Raw genomic sequence first — 21,031 nt, 5'->3', positions numbered from 1 at the left:
AGAAAGCTGAAGGAAGGATGTTTATGAAGACATGTGTAAGTATGAAAAGATAATGTTCGCGTTGGCTCGCGCGATGTCGGTCATTTAGCAAAAGGCGAACATCCGACTGCATGAGCTGCGAGTGAGTCTCGCTCTCCATCGGCATCCGCAACGAGCTCCAACGAGCTCCGAATTCGTAAGCAGCGACAAGCTCCAGAAGCGAAGGTATAAAAGATCAGTGTTTCTTGAGATCTTTCCAAATGTGTCTAGAACTTCGGTACTTGACAGGCTCCATTCCGTACTGTTTACACTTTCACGCCGAAGAATTGACAAAAATACTGAAATTATTTGCCAGCATGGCACATGACGAGAGCCGCCGTGTTCTGATCATTGGCGCTGGTAAGCCTACAGCTGGTTATCCGTGACTTGGCAATAACCCATTCATTTAGGTGCCACTGGCCTGTTAATCGCCCAAGGACTGAAGAAGGTGAGCGTGCTCCCCGAATAATCCAGCTGTTATTGCACGTTATCCTAATGCATCATAAGGCTGGTATACCAGTTGAAGTGTTCGAGAAGCAGCCTTTCGACAAGTATCAGGACAGAGCTGGCGTCTGGGGAATGGCACTGCATTGGTCTACTTACAATGTGGAAGCCTGTCTTCCTCCTGAGATTTTTGCGCATCTGAAGAATGCCCAGACGGATCCATTCACCGAAGTCTCTGACCAATTTTCCAAGACGATCCCGCTGTACAACGGAAAGACAGGAGACCTGATCACTCATGTCGAGGCTGAGGGACCGAGGCGTGTTCACCGTGGTCGACTCAGAGATCTCCTACGCACCGGCTTGAACGTCCGATTTGGCAAAGAATTGCATGCTTTCTCCGTAGAGAATAGCACTGTAATTGCTTCGTTCAATGGCGGGGAGGAGGTCTGGAAAGGGGCCTACCTAGTCGGAGCTGACGGACGTAAGCTACTGCGTGTGCAAAATTGTAGCTCTCGTTGTATGCTGACTTTTGTCTCAGCCCGGAGCAAAGTGCGCAGTAGTACCGTCCCTGAAGGGGAGTCTCAACTGGAGCCCGCGCCAATTGTCGTATTTGTAAGTGTACCAACCAACCAGGTGAAGTCTTTTTATACTTTGCCTTGACTGAGCTAATGATACAGAATTTCGGGGCAACTTTCACCGCGGATCAGGCCTTACATGTCCGCAGTCAAATTCATCCAGTGGCAACAGTGCGTACTAAAGGATTTTGTTCACTGAAATAGTTGACCGTTGACATGGCATAGTTGGCTCCTCATCCCGAGCAAAAGACCTACTTTTTCATGACAGGTATGGGGTTTATTGCGCTACCATCATGCACAGTTCTAACATTGATCAGTTGGCGACATCAAGGACCCCGACCATCCTGAGATGTGGATTTTCCAAATTTCATTCTCATACTGGACAGATGCAGGCTACCCAGCAAGCCAGGAGGAGCGTATGCGTCTTTTCAAAAAGCTCGGATCGCACTACTGTGAGCCCTTCAAGACAGTGGCAGATTGGGTAAACCCAGATACTCATCTTCCCATTGACCACGTGAGTGACGAAAGTTTGGAAGAAAAATAGTCTGAGACATTAATGAGGTTTAGTTTGGTTCATGGACTAAAATACAGCCTTGGAATAACTTCCGAGGCCGAGTCATACTTGCGGGAGATGCAGCGCATCCTATGGTGCCTTGTGAGCGAGACTTCCCTGTGTCCTGTTGATCTGAGCTAATGTATAACTAGACCGCGCCCAGGGTCTGAACAACGCCCTTGAGGATGCGGGTCTATGCGTGCGGACGCTCGTCGACGTCATTAATGAAGGGAAAGATCTTGCCCCAGCTATAGCAGCGTACGATGCGGATGTCTTTGGTCGGGGAAAGTCAGAGATCAGTCTCTCAAACACCCAGATGTATGCTTGCCACCATTGGGATACTTTGATGGGGAGCAAGCTTGTCCGCGATGGCTTCTCTAGACGCTAGGCACTACGGCTTTTCTTTTGAGTTCCTGAATCACGCATCAGCTTGGATGAGGTTTCCATATATTTGCACCGTCTAGATAGTCGGTAAGGAAGTGTAAACAAGTTACACTGTCACAAAGATGAATTCGAAATAAAACTCGTCAACCTTTTTGGACTTTCTTTACAGTGAGCCCATCGCCGTGCAATGCTTTCTTAAACCCTAGATATTGACGGGGACACCACACTTCCCTTTCGTGATCGAATAGCCCTACCCCAAACCGAGCATAACTACCAAAATCGCCGTGATCATCACACGACACTGCCCGCTTACTCAAAAGGAAGGGACTTCAACGACTTACAAGACCTGGACGCCTGAGATTTTGTTCTTGCTGGGGTTTTCATTGTATTAGAAACAAGCCGGGCCCCGAGATCGCCGGACCCCGTCGCTCGGCCGGGTCGCTCGGCCGGGTCACTCGGCCGTGACATCGCTTGGCCAAATGTACGACAGTACATTGATAGTGAGGAAGGATATCCCAAATATAGTTCAATAGTAGGCTTTGCATAAGCCAATTGACCCTGGCGAACGCCTTGGCAAGACGACTTCCATATCCAGTAGCTTGTAAATATACGCGGCAAAAGTTCAAGAAACAGATAATACCAATCGAAGTCGGGGGCCGTAAAATGCGAGGAGAGAAAGCTGCTTGGTCTCCGCCACCGAACCATGGACGGACTTTTGAGATGCCATCAGGGTGTCTATAAAACGAAGCACCCCAACTTCATTGGAATAATGTCATCCAATCAGCAAGACACCAATTCGACTCCTGGGCTCTCCTTTTAAATTTCTCAGGCTGCAATATCGAAATTCATCAAGTGCGTCAACGAGATGTTAAACACGCCGACCCCCGGATCTGGGCATGTCGCCCGAATAGTCGTTGCAGCTCTGGCCATAGCCGGAATACTTGTTCCGGTTGAGGGAACCATTTTAACAAACAGAGACCCGCGGGACTGTCTTGTCAAAGCTGTCGAAGGCAAAACTTCGCAGGTTAAATTCGCCGATGAGCCCAAGTTCTATGAGACCGACGTCCGCCCATACAACCTCAACCTTCCGTACGAGCCCTTCGCGGTCACCTACCCAAAATCTACAAAGCAAACCGCAGCTATCGTCCAGTGCGCTGCCTCGTACGGTTACAAGGTGCAAGCCAGGAGTGGTGGTCACGATTACACAAACAAAGGTATTTCAACTCAGATCCCTAAACAGCGTGGCCTTTAGACTAAGTCTTGCAGCCCTTGGCGGTGCTAATGGAGCTATTGTTATCGACTTGATGTATCTCTCGAGTGTCCAAGTCGAATCAACGGGACTTGCTCAAGTAGGCCCAGGTAACAAGCTGAAGGACATCGCCGAGAAGCTGCACGCCGCCAATGGGAGGTATATGCCCCATGGATCTTCTCCCACTGTCGGCATCGGAGGGCACGCTACGGTCGGTGGCCTTGGACTGCATTCCCGCCTCGAAGGCACAACCCTGGACGCCATGCAAGATGCAGAAGTGGTCCTCGCAAACGGAACCATTGTGCGCACGTCGTCAACCCAACATCCAGACCTTTTCTGGGCCATCCGTGGAGCCGGCGCCAGCTTTGGGATCGTGACCCAGTTCACGTTCAAAACCAAACCGGAACCCAAAGAGGTTCTCAACTTTGGTTTTACCGTAGCGTCGACAAGCCCTGCCAATTTGTCTGCATCATTTAAAGCCTTCCATCAAATCACCAATGACGTTGATCTCGACCGTCGATTCTCTGCCGCCGTAGTGGTCTCGAAGGATCAAATCCAGATCGCCGGGGCCTTTTTCGGCCCGGAATCCGACTTCAACCGCATCAATCTAGAGGCGCGCATTCCTGGTATCACCAATGGTACGGTCGTGGCAGGACTGAGTTGGATGGAGCACATGAACCGCACTTTTGACAGCATTTCATCCATGTTTCCTGCACAGTCCTACTTTGCGGCGCTGGACACGTGCATTACCCGCTCGACCCTCCCCAGCAATACGAGCATCGACAATATGTTTCAGCACATCCAGACCGCTGATGCGGGATCTGACAGGTGGTTTGCCTTGATCGACCTGTACGGAGGGGCGGTCGGCGACGTGGCCATCGATGCAACCTCTCTGCCCCATCGCGAAGTATCATACTTCTTCACGCCATACGCAATCACGGATTCACCCACCAACGAGACGACGCGAATGTTCATCGAAAAGGCGGTCCTCGAGATTCAGGGCAACGAGCCTGAAAGATATCTGTCGTACGCCGGCTACACCAGCTTGCCATCTGGCTTTGTACCACAACAGAAGTATTGGGGCCCGAACCTCGCGCGTTTGCAGAAGATCAAGGCGTCCATTGACCCAAACGACGTATTCTCGACGCCGTATGGCGTCAAAGTCGGCTAAATTCCTTCGAGATGAGCCACACGGGGGTTGCGATATGATCGCACGCCCCTCGTCTTGGATTTCTTTTGCCCTGGAATGGAATGCTCCAACAGATCAGGCCTGCAGATGACCCAGCTGGGTATATGAACCAGGAACACTTGACGCGCTTAGTTCACGGGTGCCGAGCGAAGATTTCAGCTGGATAGGAGGCGTTCAATGTTTTGTAAGAAAATGATTGATTTCCAAATTTCGTACCCTCATCTCCCCCTTAAAGACGTAGCCAGTTCCATAAGTGAGCGCCGTACTGCATCCGCGCCACTGTCGTCCCCAGCCGCTGTCGGCTTTGCCGCCTGCGCAGTAGCCTCTATCCTAAGCCAGAGATCGGTCCGTATTCATAATGTCCTGTTCACTCCAGTCACATTGTGGAAAGTTCCTCGCATTGGGGTGCCGACGTGTGCCCATTCCCTGGCCTTCGCCCCGGCAGAACCGGTTGAAAAATTTGACGCGGCGGGACCCCAGACACCTCTCACAGAGATAGCAGTCTCTTCCTCCGCACCTGAAACAATTCTCGCGCTCGGGCGATCGGCCGCGGCATTCAATGCAGCTTGTCATTATGCCTGAGGCAGCACAGGCGTTGCAGTCCCCCTGACTTCCGTCAAACAGGACCACGGGGTGAAGTCCTGAACCATCGCAAGCGTCACATCGTACAACTGCATGGGCGCACTCGGGGCAGTCCATCTCTACCTTTATTGCACACGGGCGTTCGATATCCTTGTGGCAGGTTCTACACGGATCCTGAGGCGGTAGACCGTGTCCAGCGGGAAGGCTTGTGGACGCGGAGGCGCTCATATCGAGATATGTAATGGCTTGTCGATGGACGTGTAGAGTCGATGTTTCACTGACAGTGTCCTTATGGTACGTTAGTAGCGGTTCTTGGAGCATGGAATCTGAGGATGCTACAGCTTACCTCTCGAGACCTTCTTCTCAACAGGCCTCGAGTATTATTTCGCGTTGCAGTTTTGCTCTTAGATTGCTCACAGGATCTTGATTCGAGTCCTTGTCTTGAGGTTGATTGCGTCCTGAACCTCCTACAATGAGGCAGGACGTCTTTATATACCCCATGTGGGCATTAGTCACTTGTATCTTCCTGGTATTGTTTTCAATACTCACCGAAATTCGTCTAGAGATATACATGACCAAGGCTATACATATCCATAGCCGTCATGGTCACGACTCACTGGCACTCAGTGACAGGATGGAGAAACAACGTTCAGGATAGTCGCATTCTTGATGTATAAGATCTTTGTGGGACAGGCAGAATCGCCTCCTCGCCCCGTCTATTGAGCACTGATTTCTTTTAAAGCCAGACCAAACGCCAAAATTCAATTCCCGCACACATTTTCTACTCATCAGCAGGCCCATTTCCCAGTCTATACACGAAAACCCACGAAAGACGGTCCCATTCACAGCCAATCAACAGTCAGGCACACTGACGGGGATATTAAACGGCACGCTCGTAGCAAGTCCGCTCAGGCTAGTCTCCTTGAACTCATTCCGCATGCCCTGCGCGGTGAGCCTCATGGCGCGGATGGCATCGTCGAGGCGCACCTTGGCGGTGCCGGAGCTGCTGAGGGCCAGGTTGGCGCTGGAGATGGCCTTGATGGCGCCGAGGGCGTTGCGCTCGATGCAGGGCGCCTGCACCAGCCCGCCGATGGGGTCGCACGTCAGGCCCAGGTTGTGCTCGATGCCGATCTCGGCGGCCTGCTCGATCGTCTCCGGGCTGGCGCCCATGCAGGCTGCGAAGGCGCCCGCGGCCATGGAGCAGGCGACGCCCACCTCGGCCATGCAGCCGCCCTCGGCGGCGGAGATGGTGGCGCCCCGCTTGTAGAGCATGCCGATGGCGGCGGAGGTCAGCAGGAAGGTCATGATGTCGCGCTCCGGGTCGTCGCTGATGAACTCGACCGTGTATTTCAGCACGGCTGGGATGATCCCCGCGGCGCCGTTGGTCGGGGCCGTCACTATCCGGCCGCCGGCTGCGTTGGTCTCGTTGACTGCCATGGCGTAGACGGCCAGGTAGTCCATCGCCGGGAACTCGGTGCGGCGCAGAGGAGACGGCATGACTGGGTGGCTGAAGGAGCCGTGGACACGGGGCGGGCCGCGCTTTGGAATCGTCGTAATCTTTGACTGTGTTGTTGCCGTCGAGGTCAGATTTGTAGACCCGGACATGCCAGTCGTGCCTTCCAGTCTGCTCTGCCCAGGGGCTTCGGCAGCAGAGGCGATTTTGTGTGCGCTTGCCGGGTATAGACCGCGGGTGAGTCGCTTGTACAAGGCTGGTGCGCGTCGATGCAGGTTCAGAGATCCCGGAAGCGTCGTATCGGCGGAGGCTTGCACGCCTTCGAGGATACTGTGGTCCATGACGTGCCAAATGCGCATGATCTTAGTATAAATCTCCTCATCAGTATATCCGTGACTCTTTTCATTTTCGTAGACCAATTGCGCAATGGTGAGGTTGTGCTTGTGGCAGAGAGCCAAGAGACTGGTCGCATCTCGGAAGGGGTGACTTGGCTGTGTCGCGCCGCCGGTGTCGTCCTCTAATCCTGCCACATGCTGTGCATCTCCCCCTGAAGAGACGACGACGGCCTGGTCCTCAGCCTGACCTGACTCTAAGAGCTTTGCATCTTCCTTTGGCTTGACCTCTATACCACTTCTTCGGTCGCCAGCCGCGTCGGACCGTCTAATTTCTTTGTAAAACAGGTTTTCCCCCAGATCCTTCGGGTGTGTTCCTGGTGTTGGAGCGCCCGAATCTTTGTCCATCGAGATGGATGGCTCCTTGTGAGATGCTGAAGTGGATAAAGCTCCGTTGACGACGAAGCCGCCGCCAACGCTAAAGAGGTCATTGGTTGCCAGCATGTCGCCGTGCTCATCGAAGACCATGAACCTCATTCCATTGCTGTGCATGGGCAGTTTTCGGCCCCATTCCCAGACGAACTCTGTGTCGTAGTCAAAGTCGATCTCCTTGCCCTTGCCGCCGGGAAGGCCCTGACCTAGGAACAGTTTCTTGGTGGCCTTGATCTCAGCGAAACGAGCAGGCACGTAGGCGGTGTCAACGGATTCCACATCGGCACTCTCGAGGCCCAGGACCAAGGCTGAGAGGGATCAGTCACCACTTTAGCGTTGATGCAGTCAGGAGATGGACGTACCAGACGGAGTCATGTGGCCCTCACCGGTGAGGGCCAAGCTGCCATAGATGGAGATTCGAATCTTGTGGACCTTGTGCAGTAGACCAGCCTCAAGGAGATCCGTCACAAAGATGTTCCCAGCTCGCATTGGCCCGACAGTGTGAGATGAGGAGGGCCCGATGCCGATGGAGAACAGGTCGAAAGTCGAGATGACGGCGTGTTCATGATCAGCTTCGCTGTAGGTGCCTGTATCCTCGTCCTTCCCGTGACCAGCCTCCTCGCCCTGGGCTGCAGAGGTGCTCAGATGCCGTCGCCGTGTTGGTTGCAAGTGAGCGTATGGTGTGAGGTTGGTTGTGCCGACATCGTGGCCTCGGCCCGGCCTCGAGCTGCAGGACCGCATGCATGTCCTCACCGCGTCGACAGCTCCCAGTGACTGTTCCTGACGCGACAACGACACGGACAGACCCAATTGCCTCGCATAGGGGGCACCAGCAGAGCCATGCAACAGCCTGAGCTGCCGCAACGATGCGCCCCGCATCATGAGGCTCGGTGTTGACAATGGACGATCGTGTCTTGTCTTTGTCGACAAAAAAAATCTCCCAATGAGTCGGGCATTGGAGGTCAGTCAGCAGCAAGGTGATAGCTAGACATCAAGGTAGCACGGCAGCTCCACAGCTGGCAGGGGTCCGATAACACATGCAAGATTATGTCACTGCCCAGCTGGAGTTACAGGCCAATCACAGCAACGATATTCTCAGCTCCTGGTGCTGCCCCTCCACCCATCGGCATCAGCCCCTCCTTGTCCGATGGCCGACAACACCGAATTTCCTCCATGGGGCGTTGTTACTATTTGGCTTGTAAGAGACGAACAGGCAAAGCTGAGGGGGATGCCTACAAATATGTACGTAATTAGCAGCTCGAGGATTGATCATGCGCCTTGCCAAGAGACCGGTCTGATCCCTCCCTCAAGTGCTCAAAATGTCTCGTCAGACTCGGTACTTGCCATACGTAGATCAGCTTGTACCTAACAAGGTACCTGGGTAGATAAGTGAGCAGCCTCGATGTCTCACTCATTTCGCTGAATAAATTGTACGTCACATAAATAGTGGGACAGTGGGAAGCAAAGATACGTGGACCATCGCCCGCAGCAGGTAAATAAAATCGAGTAGGGCGATCCGAGGCCAATTGATAGAGACTTGGCCAGCTGATGTGGCACGGAAACTGACAACGCATGCGGCTGATTTTAAGATGGTTTGAATTTGACATAAGGGGCAGGGCGCTCCCAAATAACGGCGATGGTCAAGCCCACGTTGAGCCAATCGTAGGCACAGAAGCTATGCTTACTTACTCTGATATATAAGCACTGTATAGTGTGCCGGTTGACATGTCTACATAGATCGACATGCTGGTACTTAGCGACATCTATGGAGGACCGAACGCTGTATCGACAATTACACCGACCCGCAGTCCAGCACACCAGCCACCTGCGCTGTACGTTACCTGGCATCACCCCTAGCTTTCCTAAAAGGCTACCTCGTCGCTCACCACGTACAAATCGATCAGGGCATCAATCATCATGCTCAACAAAGGGTGCTCCGTCTCAGCGAGTGCCAAGACAACTTGGCGCCTCCTCAACCACCGACTACGGTACATCCCATCTAGAAGACACAAGACGGTCTTTTGTTATTCGCTTCGATGATGATTATCTGGAATGAGATATGATGGGTATCGTTATATACTCGCGAACATGCATATCCTGACCTATTGTACGTCAAGTGAGTTTGGAATTTATTTTCCGATTCGACCGCTTCGCGGCCACAGCTCCAACGAAGACCACGAATTTACAGTGTTGTGTTCATGACTAACAACGAGTCAATCAGTCTCCAGCACCGCTTGAAATCTATATCAGACCTATTCTCATCGCCCCTGATTGGTTTCAGATTGCGTTGAAGGCTGTGCATAGACTGGTGAGGACCGCACATAAGGTTGCGAGCCTTGGTCACGCCAACATTCCCGGTCGAGGACGGCAACCAGGTGTTTCTTGTATGAGCTTTGCGAGCAGAGCATAATGATTCATAAATGAGATGGGGTAAACGTCGACCGCGGCATGTTGTCCATTGCACAAGAGGTGTGGCGCCCCTTCGACCGTGACTGACACAGCGCCTTGAGTGCTGCACTATAGCCAGGGCTATTTTCCTACCAAAGGGTCAGAGTTCGTAGAGGCTGCAGACCCCTAACCACCGATCACCTGTTGGTAGGTGTGGCTTGTAAATCGCTCTCTATGGCTCGACCAGCGAAAGGAGAAACTGATAGAGATGCTATATAGGATCCTACGCACACTATATGTGTTTGGACGCTGGTACCTGAACCCATGATCAAAAGCTTATCCTGGTCCGCAAACTGGTACGCATGACAGGGTATTCGCTGCGGACGGAGATGCAACGTGAAGGTGCTCGGATGGTGAGCCACGGGTCTTGGCGTTGTGGGTTCAACTGGATCATTTCGGCGTGTGGGGAGGAGCACTGATAAGCTGCGCCAATGAACATGAGGATGGGCCTTGTGACCTTCTGACCGCATGTGGCCATCCAGAGATACTCATTCGACTTTGATTAGCATAGAAGGCCAAGTCTCATGGGATCACGTCAATATGACGGGTGAACGCCACAGCTAGGAATGGGTGGTGGCTTCACACAGACGACAGAATAAACAATACGCCAAAATAAAGTTGGGGGATCTGATAGCTGATGATCATGCGGGCCGCAGATCTGCGGGCCAGAACTATTGTAAGCACGAAACACTTGAACGTGCAGGGCTTGCTTTTGTACAAAAGCTGTCCAGAATACTGAAGACTTGACGGTATCACGTAATTGCACAGAATAGTGGCGTTAAAATTACTTACGCGCTGTGCAACTGAACCAGATGCTCTCGGCGCAGATGCATTCCTCCTCTGAGCGTCCCGGTAATGAGACCATGCATGAAATACGAATGTCTCGCGACAACAGCTTTCGGGATTCCGAGATAGAACAGGGTTAAAGCGTCTCCACAGACGCACATACACGAGAGTCGAACGAGAAGCAGAATCCTTTGTCCTCCATATACGTGCTTCTTGACGGTAATTGATCACAATGGCTACAGGTAGTCCCTAGTTGCGATTAACAAGTCCACAAGAATCTCTCGTCAGCGACCACCGGCGGTAGTTATCCGGGCCGAACCGCCATGAGAGCTGCACTCTATCTGTATGTTTCACGCCCAGGCTGCTGGCACAGAGGTGATTGGTGGCAGCCGACCCCTTTTGTATGCAAACGATGCAGCGGTATCTTATCACGTCTTCTCTTGGCGGCGCCAATAATCACAACCGTGCCTGGCCAGATGTGGAAGGTCGCGGTGAACTCCACGTGAGTACCCCAGTTTCGACAGTCGTCGCCTGGCCCCAGCAATGTTACCCTGCTGGTCTGCTGTCAGGGGCCGCCTAATGAGATTGGCAACATGGGCAAACACCATCCACTTGTGTGCAACCTCACCACCAGCACCTCATACCCTCATATCAGCACGCGCAGGTGGGACGCGTACGGCCTGCTGTACCGCACCGATACTAATGCGACCTATTCCTGCGCTCGCGTTCCTATCTGCGGCTTTGGCCTCCCAAATGGCACCCTGCATCGTCCCCGTCCTTCCCAGATTAAGCAGCCAAGACCGCCCATCCTGCATCTGATGCTGCCCTCTGGTCTATGGTCGGGTGAGCTCTCCTTGCCACCTCCACATGCCGAAGAAGAAAAACGGTCGCGATGGATAGCGTCTGCTGTATCTAGCATTGTGTGTGCGCGGCCGTATATAAGGGGCAGCATTCATGATATCGCAGACATGTCCGGTCCACGCCTTGGTAGGTAGCCAGAGAGGCGCGTCCCCCAGCCCTTCATCTTCTCTTCCAGTTTTATAGTCCCTTGTGACACGCACGGTTCGGCCATGCTTCCATTCTTTTCTATACTCCCCTTTTTGGGCGGAGCTCTCATCTCGACCGTGTCTGCGGCCAGTGCAAGGGCTCCCAAGGGCAATGCTACTATTCCCGGCGCCTACATGGTCGAGTTTGAAGACTCTCACGTAAGAGATAACATCAAGACGAATTCACTAGATACATTCATCTAACAAGACGTGGCAGGACATTCGCTCTTTCTATGATAGTCTCAGCTCCAAGAACATTAAGTTCTCCGAACGCTTGAACCTCAGTTACAGCCTCTTCAAGGGCGCGTCGTTCAAGCTTGAGGACCTAGTTGATGAGGCCCAGACTGTGGACGAAATTGTGTCCCTGGCGACGGTCAAGGCCCTGTGGCCAGTCCGCCGCATCAACGTTCCTATCGAGAAGAAGATCACCACAGGGACCAGCATCACTCCGGAAGAAGCCGCAAGTGCGCTCCGCAAGCGGCAATACAACGGCACTGAGGTGGACACCTTCTCCACCCACGTGCAGACCCAGGTCGACCAACTCCGCGCTGCTGGCTACACCGGCACCGGCGTCAAGGTCGGCATCATCGACACTGGCGTCGACTACCTCCACCCTGCTCTTGGAGGTGGCTTTGGTGAAGGGTACCTGGTATCGTACGGTTACGATCTTGTTGGCGACAACTATACTGGTTACAACACACCGGTGCCGGATCCTGACCCCTATGATTGCGCCGGTCACGGAACGCACGTTGCAGGTGAGACGAATCCAGACTTGGTCTGCGGTACTCCTTGGAAGTTGCTAATGATAGTCCAGGTATTGTTGCTGCTCAGCCAAACGAGTACAACTTCACCGGTGCTGCGCCTGGCGTCACCCTAGGGGCGTTCAGAGTCTTCGGATGCGATGGCAGCAGTGCAGACGACGTCCTGATTTCTGCCTTCAACCTAGCATACGAGGCTGGCAGCGATATTATCACGGCTTCCATCGGAGGTGACTCTGGCTGGAGCGAAGAGCCCTGGTCCGTAGCCACCCAGCGCATTGTCGAGGCTGGCGTTCCCTGCACTCTTGCTGCTGGCAACGCTGGTGAGTATGGCCAGTTCTTTGGCAGTGCTGCCGCAGACGGAAAGGGTGTCACCTCGGTCGCGTCCTTCGACAACTCGGAGTACCCCGAGCTGTTGACTGAGGGCACATACACTACAAGCGAGGCCAACTCTTCCACCCCTTTCGGATGGGTCGCCAGCTCTGTTCCCTTTGGCAATGTGACTCTGCCTCTGTGGGCTGTGAGCAACACCACGACTGTAGTCGATGATGCCTGCTCGGCTCTGCCAGCTGACACCCCTGACCTGTCGGGCTACATCGTCCTGATCCGCCGTGGAACTTGCACCTTCGCAACCAAGGCAAACAATGCGGCTGCTTTCGGTGCACAGTATATCCTTTTCTACGCCAACACGGATGAGTAAGTTCAAAAATGCTGACCATTGTCATATTGCGACTCATCATGCTTACGATTATTCCAACAGAGTCATCTCGGCAGACATCACCGGTGCTAGCTCTATCCTAGGAGCCGGTATGGTCTCGGCAGACCAGGGCGCCCAATTCGTCGAGGAGCTCAACGATGGCTTGGACGTCATCCTGACTTTTATCGACCCCAACTATGCAGGCGTGTTCTACACCTCAGTCCAGAACACGCTCACCGGAGGCTATGCCAGCACATATACCAGCTGGGGTCCGACTTACGAGCTTGATGTCTACCCAGATGTCGCTGGAATCGGCGGCAACGTCCTCTCCACCTGGCCTCTCGCTCTGGGTGGATACGCCGTTCTCTCCGGAACTTCAATGGCCACACCCCTAGTCGCAGCCATCTACGCACTTGTCGGCCAGGTGCGAGGCACATTCGATCCAACGACTCTCGGCAATCTGATCACTACCACCTCCAAGGCCAACTTGTGGAACGACGGTACTGCTACCTACTCTGGGCTCGCTCCAGTGGCTCAGCAAGGACCGGGCTTGATCCAGGCCTATGATGCAGCTTTCACCACAACATTGTTGAGTGTCGCTAGCATCTCTTTCAACGACACCGAGCACTTCGTCGACAGCTACACCTTCGGCATCGAGAACACAGGTTCCGACAGTGTGACCTACACGCTCAACCACGTCCCAGCTCTGACCGCCTATACACTCACTGAGCCCGCGTCCTGGCCAGCGTACTTCCCCAACCCAACAACAGACGTCGCCGCCACCCTCGCCTTCTCAGACAGCACCATCGAGATCCCCGCCGGCACCACAGCCAACATCACCGTGTCCCCGACCCTCCCCGCGGGCCTGGAAGCGGACCTCCTGCCCGTGTACAGCGGCTACATCGCCATCAACGGCACCAACGGCGACAGCCTGACGGTCCCGTACCTGGGCGTCGCGGGCAGCCTGTACAACGCGACCAACCTCGACCAGACCTACACCTACCTCACCACCTACAGCGACCCCTACCTGAGCTCCGTCGCCGCCAACACCACCTTCACCGTGCCCTACCCCACGCTCGCCGCGGCCGAGAGCCCGGACTCCAGCATCGCCTACCCGGCCGCTACGTACCAGCTCGACCTGGGCGCGCGCATCGTCCGCGTTGATGTCGTCCCGCTCAGCTCGAACTACACTGGCAACACGACCGAGGTCCTGGGCACTACTATTGCGGGCAGCGTGTACGGATACCCTGTTACCTACCTGCCACGCTACTACTACGTTGCACCGTTCACGGGTCTGCTGGCTGATGGGACTGTCGTGCCGCCTGGGCAGTATGAGCTGGTTGTCAAGACATTGCGGATCTTTGGTGACCCCGATGTTGCGGAGGACTATCTGACTATTGAGACTGTGTCTTTCAGTTTGGCTTACCAGTGAATATCAAACGAGGGTTCGTTGTATTGAACTCTAGACGCTTCGAGTGGTCAGTGACTCTGGGCGTTCGAAAGTTTACAGGAGGACTGGAATTGTAAACACTGTTTCGTCAAGCACACGCTGAGACTCTAAATGTATTTATAGTTAAGCCCATATTTAAAAGATATCAGGATTGACTAGAGAGCTCGAGGTTACTTTAGTAAAATCAGTTGCAACCTGCTCGTGCTAGATGACATTGATGTTTTGGCCCTCGTTCCTTCACCCAGCCCATACGCATATTGACTGCAAGCGTTAGTACAATCTAGTATAGCCCTCGAGCTTCACCAAACTCTGTGTTTCCGATGACCAATCCACTGATTCCAAGTACAAGAGACTTTCATTTCCGGATTCGCGACTGGATTGCGCAACCCACTCCATCAACAATTGTAGTCCACCTTCGGTAAATCGGCCATTTCTCTCTGTACCTGTCGCTTGAAGCAGTGGCTTGGAGCCACAAACATCCGTTCTCATCTTAGACGTTTCGATGAGCTTCACAACCTCTGCGCCGTCGAGTCGAGCTCGTATTCTTGTTGACGTTTCAGAAGCATTTCGTCCCTTAACCCCCCTTACTGTCATCCACACCGATATATTCAGACTGGCCCTGGATTGCGAAAGTAATTTCATTACCTCCAAAGACGCTTCTATCCACTTCCCTGAGCTGCGAAAGGATCCTAAGTTCTGCCTGAAGATCTCTGCAGTGGCAATGACGCACACGGGAACCAGTGTCTGCGCATAGCGTATCTGCTCATTGTTTTCAGATACTCCGCACAGCTGGGTCATTCCCTTGCCCAAGTTCAACAACGCCAAAGCCAGATTGTAATGCTCCCCGCTCAACGCTGCTAAGAGGATGTTGCAGCTCACAGATGTCTCGTTGAGCTCTGTTATGTCTCTGGTACTTTCGCGAAGGACGAAACGATCGAGCCCGCAGTATGCAGCAAATGCTATGAATGAGACTTTTGCTGGGCCTTCCACCGGTGGTATTAAAAGGGTATTTTGAACTAGTCTGAGCATGCGAGGCGGCTCCAAGTTTTGAACCGGGAGGTCGAATTTGCTAACCAAGTCAGGGTCCGCGTTCTGGCGGACTGACTGATCGAGAGGCGTGAAGATATGACGAAGACTATGAGGATTCTTTGAATGGCCGCCGTGAATAACTTCTGCAAGAAAGATTCTTGTATACAAGTGAGAATTTTCAAAGTTTGGAAACGACCTGAGCATGGCACGGCGCCTGTCTTCAGTTTGAAGTAGATAATCCCGGGCGGTTCTGTGACAAAATTGAACCCTGATTCTGAAGAGCCTTCCTGTCTGTCCTTCGTTCAAAGGACCGTCTGTATAGGTTTGAAGAAATCCTCTCGCGAGCCCATTGATCTGTTTTGTGACGTGGTCGAGTCTTGTGGAAATCTCGTCTTCGGAGTATGGATCTAGCCCACTTGCTGGCGGAAAGTTGGGATTCATCAAGCCGCCTTGGTCACATTCGTCCAGCCAGGAAAATGCCATAGCCGTCAAATTTGAGGGACCAGGACTGTGTGTCGCAAGTAGGAGCATCCGATTTGACCTCGTCCTCTGGATACTGTCAGTCTCGATAGACTCTCTCAACTTCGCGTATAACTTGTCCAGATCGGATGGCAATGCTTCGAGCCGGGCCAGAAGGACAGAATCGGGATCGTGCTGGCGGAATCCCATGAGCAAAATGTCGATCACTAGGTGAACCCAAAGAAAAACGCCCTGTGCTTGCTCAAGGACCTTTTCAACCAATTTTCGACATAGTTTGCCTCTCTTCTCAGCGTCGACATCCTTTCCCAAACGGTCGAGGCAATAGGCTCTGATGTCAGACTTGTTGAGCTCGTGCAGCTGGATCTGTCTGTTCCCGGGAAGTGCGAGCGGCCCCATGAATTCCGAATACGGCCGGGAGCTGATACAAAGCTTTACGGCTTCTAAATTGGCCCAGCTTTGTAACATCTTTGCCAAATCCTCATGCTGAAGCTTGTTGCCTTTGCATTCGTCAAGGCCGTCGATGAAGAAGCATAGCCGGTAATTGTCTGGAGAAGCTCGGCTCAGAAGTAAATTAAAGGCTTCTTCGATGTCATCTTCATCAAAGCCTTGAATTCTCTCCACCATCGCGTCTCCGGTGGAGGTTTCCATTCTCCTAATTTGCACAGGAAATACTTCTTCCATGAGTTCAGGACATTGGGTGAGCGCTTGAAAAAGGAGCGAGCTGTAAAGCCCCGTAAGGGTGCGTTGCGCCATGGATCCTGGATTCCAAAAGTAAAACACACAAAATATCAGTGTCTTCGATGCCGCCCATGCCTTGAGCTCTTCCTTAGTTCGTTCATGCTGGCTGACAAACTTCATCAAGGTCGATTTTCCCGATCCGGCATTTCCCGAGACATGAAGAATCTTGTCTCCCACCCTCAGCCATTCAAGAAACACTTGCCACGCATGTCTGCGTTGATCCAATTCTTCGACAGGACCATCTTCAACAGTCCATTTGTAAGTGTCTTGCGCAGCTTTGGGGATCTGATAGGCGCGTGAATTCATGTTTTCATAAACAAGCTGACGAAGAACTCGGTGTTGAAGGTGTGTTTTATGAATTTCAGCTTGCATCTCGAGAAGCAATTTCGAGATATCTACCAAAGAGAATTCACTCGTCAAATTCGCTTCATCAGTGGATCCGTTCAAAGCTTCTATGGCATCCAAGATTTCATCTTGTGTGCTAGTGATTTGATTTCTGAACTCGATCCTCAGCTGGGAGCAGTCATCTTTGATCTTGGCGATCCCTCGACCAAGGCTCGACTGCTCCTCTCTATATCGTCGTCAGAACATAATCAAGGAGGTATATAGCTGTCAAGATATGAGCTCACCTCAGGAGCATTGTAACATGGAGGAGAACTTCTGAGCGGTACTCCTGCAGCCGAACCTTCAAATCGGCGATTTCTTTTCGACTCCTAATGCTCGACCAACTCGCCTTCAGACTTCGCCAGAAGGCTCGTTTATTCTTGCCACCTGCAATCTCTGCGAGCAAGTCTCGAAGCGTGTTGGAGTCATCCCGGCAGTCTTCCGCGATCCTGGCGATCCTCCTTTCAGCTTTGGTTTTGCAAGGAGGTTTCACGCCCAGTAGATCAGATAATGAGTCAAGGTCATCTTTCACATCATCGAGACGCGCATTCTCGTCAAGAGTCCCGTCAACTGAGCGATATATTTCCACTGCACCTCCGAGCAGGCTCCAAGCGAAATCCACGAAGGTGAGAATGGAAGATGCCAAGCCAACAGCAGAGACGGGGTCCATGATTTAGGAGCAAAGAGCAGTGGAAGAGATCCTCCTAGACTCTGCAACTGCAATAAAGAAAATCGATGGCGATAGACGGAATGCCAACAATTACCAAAATCGAGTTGTACAGTATTCGTAGGTGTCGAGACTATTGAGTGAGAAAACGGGAGCTCACTGGGGCACGAGGGGTTGATGCTGCGTGACCTTTCAGCTCAGCTCAGTGCTCTGTGGCTGTGGGAGAAGTGGCTGTGCTGAAAGTGATGGTAGCTGAATGGTTTGTGGTAAGATTGCCTGCTTTCTGCCTATGCCAAATCAAGCTTATTATTACCTGCCAAAGCTTGATTTGGCATAGGCAGAAAGTAGGCAATCTCATCACGAAAATACCTGCAACATGCTGCGGCCCGACTTGGTGTGATGCGAATTTCTAACGTATCTCGAGAGCACTTGGACATGGATATCCAATTTTCACCACTGATACGGTGCTGTCCCTCCTCTGCTCATGGCACCGGGCGTGCGGCAGATAGCTCCAAAGAATTATCAAGAGTCTCAAAACAAAGAAATTGTAAGACTTCCTTCGTTATTTTGTTGATTGTATTACTTGTCGTTATCTTATTCGGATCTCATTAATCATTGAATGTATGTAGCATTGCTACTCCATGCGGATTTCTTGAACCTCCCAAGTTCTCTCCACCAGGATACCGAACTCTCCTAGAAAATCAGCAGCTCCCGCTGACACGGGCATCTCCTTTCTCCTTCTTCGAAAAGATGTGATGATGGTCTTTGTCGCACCTTCATTTGCCGTCAAGTCTGCCTGAGGATCATGAATGCCTGCATTCGACGTCCACGAGCTTTGCTTCTTGGAAAATAGCTTGAACATGCTATCCCGAGAGCCACTCGCTGCCGATTGATTTTGACCGATCAAGTCCACCTCGCTTCCAGAAATATGATGGGGTATCTGCTGTGTCGGCCTTGGCAAGATTCCTGCTGACACAGAGTCTCTCTGGTTTTCAGGTAAGCTTCTCGATAACAGGGTTCTCATGTTGCGATCTCGCAGGTGCCGTATTGTTGCCAAAGATGCTGTGATTACACCGACACCGATCTCAGCAATTGTCCAGCATGCAGTACTCATGTAGCCTTTAGGTGGCGCATGAATGAGACTGTGGATACGACCGGCCGAAATAATGGGAACACTGAAAGTTGACTCAGTTTAAGTACAATAAATTTAAGAGGGTGGACCAAGCTTACATTGCGCCGATGCCAAGTATACCAAATACAGCCCACCATTGACGACCGCGAAGTTTCAGACTCAGGACGGTCGGAAAAGGCAAGAACAAGACGATCACGTCGGTCAGAATTGTTCCCGATGAGTTGATGTATGTTGACACGAAGGCTGGCAAACACACAGGATCGCGGATGCCATGATTCCAATTGGCTTCGATAGGAACGCAGACGAAGACCGCGAGGAAGATTTGCGTGATACTCCAGGCTCCGACGATAAATATCGCCACAGTGTAAACAATCCTCATCACGTAGACGTTTTTGAAAATGTGATAGAACTGGAACAGGAATGTCATCTTTAACGATGCCATGGCGACGTTGTATGTAATCATCGTAGCGTAAGCAATCTGTTTGCTTCGTTAGACAACTGCAAATCAAGGAAGAATCAAGCGAAATACCTTCGCACCCTCGCTATTTGCGGTCATCGATGTCATGCTAGGGAGGTAATTTGAAACAAAGACACTCTGCAAGATATTGACCGCACATACGGCCACCTAGGAAGACGTGTAAACAAATCGGAACCAGCACGAGCGGAGTCTAGGTGGCATACCATTGCAATCACTGCCCAAACATCATCTATCCTCACCCTCCTTATGATGAACTTGTGGGTGTATAATCTTGCGACGACAGACACCACTGTGAGAGTCGTCACAATTGCACCAAATGCAATTGTCGCCTTCGCTTGGTTGAGGCTGTAGACGAAGTCCTCTTGAGTGGGAGGCCCCATGCCTGGAGATGACATTTTCTTCGTCGGAGCCGCAACGGGCGACACAGGCGCGTTGGCTATAAGATCATTGTAAGATAAAAGGTCGAATGTCGTGCAATGGTCCAGCAGCGAACTCGCGGGGCTCTTTGTAAATCAGGTCCTCACTTGTAGATCAACGAAAGTGGAGAAAATAGGCTTGTCTCAGAGATATGGAGACAGGGTCACTTTTCGTGCGAAAGAAGGGCTAGCACCCGGGGCAGCGCACCCACAACGGAAATGATGTCCAATGTGCTCCAAGGACTTGAGCCCCAGACAAACTAATCTGCAGTGTTTAAAAAGTGGTTCCATCACACCATGTCCTTAGTTCCATTTTCGTCGGGGCTCCCGCGCTACCCCTTGTTTTTCACCTGCTCACTACGGTAATATGTCCGGTCAACAATTCGAGTAAGGCTTTCTTCGAGGCGGCTTGCAATCACCGCCAATTCTCACAACCGTTCTCTACAACTACTTTTAGCACAACGCCTGTAGTCAAAGCCATAGTTCGGTTCCCAATCGATTTACACTACTTGGAGCACTATGATTCTCAGTCTTCGGCACCTGTCTATAACGAACCACCAAAATGCTTTTCTCGCAACCATTGTCACGCGTCGTCATCCGGAACATGCATCGATGCTTGACCAAACCTCGTACTACCAACTTCATGTGCGCTGGGACAGCACACAAATCTTATAAGGTCTGAAAAATATCTTTCGCCCAGCTCTTGTGCAAAAGTGATGGCACTATTAGCGCTGTTTAGGCCGCGGTCTTTGGACATACTGGGGCTGGTCCGCACTAAGACGACTGATACGTGGCTCGACCCCGAGCGCAGGGGCATGTCAATTCTCCAAGGATTACAACAACGAATCAAACGCCAAGCAGGTCGTGAAAACAAACGAGAAGGTCATGTCAACCAGTCACAAGAATGAAAAGCAGGCTAAACCAGAGCCGCAGCAAAGGAAAGTATTCACCTATGTGAAGCACCGTGGATCACGTAGCGAGTAGTAGAGCGTAAATAAAAGTATTGTTATTTTAGCTAAGTTTACTTTAGCAAAGAGCAAGCCCTTAAAGTATAATTTATAGGTATTTTAGCAGGTATATACTCCCTTATAATAGCTTTTAGCAGCTTATATATACACTAAATTTATAATATATTTTCTAAATATTATTAAGTATTTATTTAAAAATAATTTAAAATTAATTATTATAAATATAGCTAGTTAAAAGGAATTTTAATAAAGAAAATATTAGTTTAATAAAATATAATACTTTTTTTTAAAAAAGCATTTAATAATTATAATAAAGTATTTAGTAATAATAACTTTAAAGTAT

The 21,031-nt window shown here is 51.6% G+C and overlaps 6 protein-coding genes across 6 annotated transcripts; 3 read left to right on the top strand and 3 right to left on the bottom strand.

Moving 5' to 3' along the window:
* Nucleotides 1–17: 17 nt before the first annotated feature.
* Nucleotides 18–4,394, top strand: J7T55_010352 (uncharacterized protein; the record flags this gene model as incomplete). The annotated part of the gene is made up of 12 exons (XM_053144886.1): nt 18–35; nt 89–204; nt 335–378; nt 429–466; nt 526–943; nt 1,001–1,074; nt 1,140–1,208; nt 1,263–1,305; nt 1,355–1,489; nt 1,743–1,908; nt 2,950–3,188; nt 3,241–4,394. 12 exons carry the CDS (start codon nt 18–20, stop codon nt 4,392–4,394), a joined length of 2,514 nt encoding a protein of 837 aa, XP_052992200.1.
* A 1,452-nt stretch (nt 4,395–5,846) lies between these two features.
* On the bottom strand, nt 5,847–8,090 carry J7T55_010351 (uncharacterized protein; the record flags this gene model as incomplete). Its single annotated transcript, XM_053144885.1, has 2 exons — nt 5,847–7,519; nt 7,574–8,090. 2 exons carry the CDS (start codon nt 8,088–8,090, stop codon nt 5,847–5,849), a joined length of 2,190 nt encoding a protein of 729 aa, XP_052992199.1.
* Nucleotides 8,091–10,857: 2,767 nt separating this feature from the next.
* J7T55_010350 (uncharacterized protein) lies at nt 10,858–14,378 on the top strand (the record flags this gene model as incomplete). Its single annotated transcript, XM_053144884.1, has 6 exons — nt 10,858–10,947; nt 11,015–11,288; nt 11,490–11,650; nt 11,709–12,246; nt 12,306–12,945; nt 13,010–14,378. The coding sequence occupies 6 exons, from the start codon at nt 10,858–10,860 to the stop codon at nt 14,376–14,378; spliced, it is 3,072 nt and encodes a 1,023-aa protein (XP_052992198.1).
* Nucleotides 14,379–14,905: 527 nt separating this feature from the next.
* On the bottom strand, nt 14,906–17,697 carry J7T55_010349 (uncharacterized protein; the record flags this gene model as incomplete). The annotated part of the gene is made up of 4 exons (XM_053144883.1): nt 14,906–14,940; nt 14,997–15,072; nt 15,129–17,214; nt 17,273–17,697. 4 exons carry the CDS (start codon nt 17,695–17,697, stop codon nt 14,906–14,908), a joined length of 2,622 nt encoding a protein of 873 aa, XP_052992197.1.
* A 631-nt stretch (nt 17,698–18,328) lies between these two features.
* J7T55_010348 (uncharacterized protein) lies at nt 18,329–19,684 on the bottom strand (the record flags this gene model as incomplete). The annotated part of the gene is made up of 4 exons (XM_053144882.1): nt 18,329–18,836; nt 18,925–19,304; nt 19,356–19,451; nt 19,508–19,684. 4 exons carry the CDS (start codon nt 19,682–19,684, stop codon nt 18,329–18,331), a joined length of 1,161 nt encoding a protein of 386 aa, XP_052992196.1.
* A 598-nt stretch (nt 19,685–20,282) lies between these two features.
* J7T55_010347 (uncharacterized protein) lies at nt 20,283–20,704 on the top strand (the record flags this gene model as incomplete). The annotated part of the gene is made up of 2 exons (XM_053144881.1): nt 20,283–20,365; nt 20,527–20,704. 2 exons carry the CDS (start codon nt 20,283–20,285, stop codon nt 20,702–20,704), a joined length of 261 nt encoding a protein of 86 aa, XP_052992195.1.
* Between the last annotated feature and the right edge of the window lie 327 nt (nt 20,705–21,031).

Source organism: Diaporthe amygdali (genome assembly GCF_026229845.1).
Source record: "Diaporthe amygdali strain CAA958 chromosome Unknown NODE_19_length_847323_cov_64_739301, whole genome shotgun sequence".
Taxonomy (NCBI): domain Eukaryota; kingdom Fungi; phylum Ascomycota; class Sordariomycetes; order Diaporthales; family Diaporthaceae; genus Diaporthe; species Diaporthe amygdali.
Note: the sequence above shows the minus strand (reverse complement) of the source record. Positions and strands in the feature narration are given on the sequence as shown.